Genomic DNA, 6,028 nt, shown 5'->3' with positions numbered 1-6,028 from the left:
ATTAAGTCATCCTTGGCTACAGAAAGAATGAGTTTGAAGCTGAGACCCTGGTTTTTTGTTTTTGTTTTTGTTGTTGTTGTTTTGGTTATTTTGTTTGGTTTTTTTGTTGTTATTGTTGTTTGTTTTTTAAATCAATTAAGGGGGGATGGGAGGAAAAATAAACTCAAAAAGAGACTTTAAATCTCAGCTACAGGATATCAGTTTTGAGCTTTAATCATTTTTGAACAAAAATTGTCTTTCAACGGCCCACCTAGCATTTCTCAGCAGGGCGAGAAGGGCTCCAGTCCTATGGGCTGCCACACAGCACAAGACTGGTTCTGTGCAGACATCCTTACATCCACAGATCTTTCCACGTGAAAATAAATGCACATGTATGTCTCTGTTTAAAATCACTCCTAAAGTGATACTATAAATATAGGAGGAAAATGAAAGTGGCCTTCATCTGCGTTTCCGGTGTAGTACAGTGGGCAGCCGGTTCCCCCCTGGGATAGGACAGGCCTTTAAATGCTATCTCAGTCCTCAGGCTGCTGCATCTCAGCGTTGGCTTGCTAGGAGCTGGCTGGAGTGTGTTTTGATTTAAAGGAGTGTTAGGGTTCTGGCACTGTTTCTTACTAGATACCCCATCTTCTGCTCAGAGCTTTAGGAAGGGTTAAACACACTCGATACAGAGCTGGAAGAATCCAGGTGTACCTGTTGAGGTGAAGGCAGGAAGATGAAGCTGCTACTCAGCCTGCACTGATGCCCACTGTGGGTATCTAAAAGGGCCGTGTGCTGTCAGGGGAGTGTACACTGGGGCTGGTACTTATAGCTCCTTAAGGAGTAGACTCTGGACAGAACAGACACAGAAAGCAAAACCCCACTGAAGAGCAAGCAAGGGAACCTGAGGGAGAAGGGAAGCACATCTATTTCCATGCATGAACCCCGAGAGTACATCCCCAGAGCCCTCAGGAAGAGAACGTTCTAAAACGCTGCCAACCGTGTTCTCTGCAAGGGCCTCTTGATCAATACGGTGTATCTGAATGATGTTTTGTGTCATGGCCTGACTGGCAGGCAAGGGGAAAAGCCAAAATGCCACTGTGTAAAGCCTTCTGTAGGGAACCAGCTCTGGGATGGGGAGGAGGGTCTAGGCTAGCTGGTCCAGAGTCTGGCTTCATTCAGGGGGTATTGAAAACTACTAGATAGGCACGGGATATCTCCGATCAGGCATCACGGCCTTGGGGGATGAGAGACGTTCATTAGGATTTGGGGGCTCTGAGCTTGGAATCCTTGATTGCTAGGAATGTAGATGTTTTATGCTGGAGGTGCCAGGAGGTACTCATAAATTTGGGGACTGAAGGGACTTCAGGAACCACACAACCCTTCCCCTTTACTCTAGAGAGGTGGTTCTCAACCTGTAGGTCATGATGAAAAGGAATCAAATGACCCTCTCACAGGGGTCTTGTAAGACCATTGGAAAACACAGGTATTTACATAATGATTTATAATAGTAGCAAAATTACAGTTATGAAATAGCAATGAATGGTTTTATGGCTGGGGGTGGGGTCTCCCCAACATGAGGAACTGTGTTAAAGGGTCAAAGCATTAAGAAGGCTGAGAACCGGCTCCCACTTGCACGGGGGCGCCAGCAGGGGCGGGGACGCGCACGGCGGAGGCGGAGCGGCGGCCTAGTGGGGCAGGCTGCAGGGTGGCAGCCCGCGGCGGGTTCCAGGTAACCGAGGCGCCGCGCAGTGCTGACCTGGCCGCCCGCCGCCGAGCCATGGAAATCGGCACCGAGATCAGCCGCAAGATCCGGAGTGCCATTAAGGGGAAATTACAAGAATTAGGGGCTTACGTGGATGAAGAACTTCCTGATTACATTATGGTGATGGTGGCCAACAAGAAAAGTCAGGACCAAATGACAGAGGACCTGTCCCTGTTTCTAGGGAACAACACAATTCGATTCACCGTATGGCTCCATGGTGTATTAGATAAACTTCGTTCTGTTACAACTGAGCCCTCTAGTCTAAAGTCTCCTGATACCAGCATCTTTGATATGATGCCTTCAAACAAAAAGGAGTTTTAGTCAGGGAGATGAGAGAAGGCATGAAGCTGCCAGTTCTCCCTCCGTTTCTAACTCTAGACCTGAGAAAAGATTCAGAGTTTCTACAAGTTCACAGGAGCACAAATCCACTAACGTCAGACATTCATATGACGATGGGGCTTCCACCCGGCTAATGTCAACAGTGAAACCTCTGAGGGAGCCAGCACCCTCTGAAGATGTGATTGACATCAAGCCAGAACCAGATGATCTCATTGATGAAGACCTCAATTTTGTGCAGGAGAATCCCTTATCTCAGAAAAACCTACAGTTACGGTTCTTCTCGCCCTTCTATAGAAATTTTAGACCACCTGCAAGTAGAAATGCAGACATGGTACTCATTTAAACAGGCGCAATCAGCAGCAGCAAAGCAGTGCCCACACTGCCAAGCAGCTGGATGGACAGAGCAGCCAGGTGTATGAAGCAGGACGGTTGTGTGAACCAGAAGTACTTGGCAGCGTAGAAGATACTTATAGCCCCTTCTTCAGAAACAACTTGGATAAAATGAATATTGAGGAGGAAAACTTTCGGAAGAGAAAGTTGCCTGTGGTAAGTTCAGTTGTTAAAGTAAAAAGATTTAGCCATGATGGAGAAGAGGAGGAAGAAGATGAGGATTATGGGACCCGGGTAGGAAGCTTGTCCAGCAGTGTATCAGTACCAGCAAAACCTGAGAGGAGACCTTCTCTTCCACCTTCTAAACAAGCTAACAAGAATCTAATTTTGAAGGCTATCTCTGAAGCTCAAGAGTCTGTAACAAAAACAACTAACTATCCTGCAGTTCCACAGAAACAGACACTTCCAGTTGCTCCTAGAACTCGAACTTCTCAAGAAGAATTGCTCGCAGAAATGGTCCAGGGGCAAAACAGGGCCCCCAGAATAAGTCCTCCAGTTAAAGAAGAGGAAGCAAAAGGAGATAATACAGAAAAAATTCAAGGAACTCAACAGAGGCAATTGTTATCCCGACTGCAAATTGATCCAGTAACGGTAGACACAATGGAGCTGAGTCAAGCCGAGATGACTGACCTGAGTGTGGCACAGAAACCAGAAAAACTTTTGGAGCGCTGCAAGTACTGGCCTGCTTGTAAAAATGGGGATGAGTGTGTGTACCATCACCCCATTTCACCTTGCAAAGCCTTTCCCAACTGTAAATTTGCTGAGAAATGTTTGTTTGTGCATCCAAATTGTAAATATGACGCAAAGTGTACTAAAGCAGATTGTCCCTTCACTCACATGAGTAGAAGAGGTCCAGTACTGACTCCAAAACCAGTGTCGTCACCAGCGCCATCTTCTAATGGCCAGCTCTGCCGTTACTTCCCTGCCTGTAAGAAAATGGAGTGTCCCTTCTACCACCCCAAACACTGTAGGTTTAATACCCAGTGTACAAGACCAGATTGTACGTTTTATCACCCCACTATTACTGTGCCACCAAGACATGCCTTGAAATGGATTCGACCTCAAACCAGTGAATGATGCCCTAGTCCTACCTGGCAGAAGATCATGCAGTTTGAAAGCTTCCATCTTCTGATGAGAGATGTTCTACAGAACTTGTCACGTCTTTGAAATTTAGAATATATTGCTTTCATAATATGAATTTTACTGCCCAACTGAAGTGTCTAATTTTTCAAATTTGTAAGTTTATTAAGTGGTTTCAACCTTTTTTTGTTTGTTCTTTTGACTATGAAAAGACAGTTTAAAAAAAGCCAATTCTATTAAACACTGCATGTTTGTACATTGCTGTTGAACATCCTGCAGCTTAGGGCTGTGGTGCTGTGGGAGGGCCAGTGTCCTCAGAGCTGAAGCACTTTTACTTTTCCCAAAGATAATGCAGTGTCTGTGCCTGGAAACAGTGGCCAGACTTTGAAACTGAGGCAGCTTTGGAACAACTAGTTTAAATTTTCTTTTTAATGTCTGAATGAATTTGTTCGGAAGCATAATACAGACTTTTTAATTTTGAGTGCCTTTGGTAGAGTGGACTGAGGTCCCGTGCCTTTCTGAAAAAGTAGTGACATGGTCATATAGGGGTAAAATAGTTGGAATGACAATCAAAAATGGATGAACAATTCTTTGAAATGCTCCCATTTACCTTATAATTTTTAAATAGTTTTGGAGGACTACATTATCACAAAATTATACAAAAATTTTTACAGGTATATATGTACAGGAAGTATCAGAAAACAGACTTTGCCAAGAAATAAAAATATACATATATGTTCCATATTCTGAAAAATATTGTCAGAAATAAATCCACAGAAAATATACTTATGTTTTTCATTCTTGAAATGTAAGTTGAGATTTGTGGTATATTTTAAAATGACAGAACTATATAATTGCAGAGATAGTAAGGGTAAAACAATAGGATGAACGTTGGCCTACTGTATTATGGAGTTTTATGTGGTTTTTGAAACTGTTAAGGCAAAGATGTGTCATGTTTTAGAATTAAATAACAGACAACTGATTTCAAAAACTTGTTTTAAAAATTAAAGGTAAAAATTGTAAAAGGTGGTTAAAGGGGATAATAAAAAGTTCAAACATTTTGAGGACCAAATTTAACTGTTAAGATACAATAAAAGTCACATCTATAAAAGTCTGTGTTTAACAATGAAAAAAAAAAAAAAAAAAAAAAAAGAAGGCTGAGAACCACTGCTCTAGAGGAAGAGCACAGGTCTCTGAGATGCTACAATCCGTTCTTCGTCCAAGGTCCTGCAGCTGAGATGGCAGTGACGCTGGACTCCCGTCGGTGTACGTTGTTTCAGTGCTCATACTTCTGCTGTCTAGCAGAGCTCAGCCAGCAGCCCCAGACTAGGGATGGACCCTGAAGTTTTACTCTTCTACATGTCTGTTGCCAGTGCTCTGAGTTTACAGCTTGCCCATGGCCGGGAGCTGTTCTCTAGGTTATCCGGTCTCTAGAGAGTGAATGACTTTCTTAGGATCTTGCCTCCCTACATGAACTGACCAGAGTGAACCCACACCCAGATGCCTTCTTCATGGACCTGCCCTGTAACAGACTGCCCCCCTTCCATGGTGGCCATCTTTTCTCTGTTGGGTTGCCATTCTCAAGAAACTGTAAAGCCAAATATTTTGCATGCAATTTTAAAAATTGGGGGTTTCTGTTTACTCAAGACTCTTCAAAGACATATGGTGTGGCAAATACATATAGATAAGACCAAGTCCTGTAGAGGAGAATAGCTCCTGGTATTTCATTGACACGGGAGTGGCTATTGCCAACAGCCAGCCACAGGCACTGTGTGAGCACTGAGCAGAAGTTCCTGCATGCAGGGGCTCTGCGCTGAGGAGATGGGCTCGAGAGACAGCAAGACCGTGATCACATGGAGTTCCTGCCGCAGCAGGGGAGTCTTTAGTCTTTCCAGGTTTTGGTTCCTCACTGTTCTTGAGGTGGGTTGGCAGGTGTCTGTCTGGTCTGGCTTTCTCCCAACATTGCTCATTGCTGACCCTTGAGAGCGCCTGGGGTCCATTCTCACCACCGGCCTCCAGAGTTCAGTACGTTTTCCCCAGATTCAGAGAATCAGTGACTGCTGAGCTTCCCCTGTATGTAATGTCAGGTTTCGTGACGTACCCCATTCAAGTGCCCTCCACTTAGTCTGAACCTGGGTCAGCATTTTATACTCATGTATGTGGTTCTGCTCTGAGCTTATCAGAGTGCTGGTCCTCCTTTTATAGCATGCTGCTCTTCTGTAGAATATGACGGGACGATGCCGAACTAGGCCAACAAAAAGATGTTTTTTTATCTGAAGATATGACGTTTGTGTTCACCATGTTACACAGAGGTCAAAGAACTATGTGTGTTTTAGAGGAATATTGTTGGGTCTTTGTGGGTACTTAATTTTCTGGAGTTGTAACTAAAATCTTATTTATATGGAGTTTAATTCAGATGACGAGCCAGTTGAATGTGATACTGCCCCCAGAGCCTAGCCCAGGGACACTTGTCCTCTT

General features: G+C 44.1%; 1 protein-coding gene across 1 annotated transcript; it reads left to right on the top strand.

Annotated features, from left to right (window-relative positions):
• Nucleotides 1-1,659: 1,659 nt before the first annotated feature.
• Nucleotides 1,660-3,800, top strand: LOC116892805 (zinc finger CCCH domain-containing protein 14-like). Its single transcript, XM_032894680.1, is given in 5 exon segments — nucleotides 1,660-2,053; nucleotides 2,055-2,338; nucleotides 2,340-2,377; nucleotides 2,380-2,406; nucleotides 2,409-3,800. Coding segments are annotated over 5 exon segments (1,785 nt in total). The 5' UTR covers nucleotides 1,660-1,756; the 3' UTR covers nucleotides 3,548-3,800.
• Nucleotides 3,801-6,028: the final 2,228 nt, after the last annotated feature.

This window comes from Rattus rattus, chromosome 2, assembly GCF_011064425.1.
Source record: "Rattus rattus isolate New Zealand chromosome 2, Rrattus_CSIRO_v1, whole genome shotgun sequence".
In the NCBI taxonomy this organism is placed as follows: Eukaryota; Metazoa; Chordata; class Mammalia; order Rodentia; family Muridae; genus Rattus; species Rattus rattus.
This window is presented reverse-complemented; position numbering and strand designations above follow the sequence as displayed.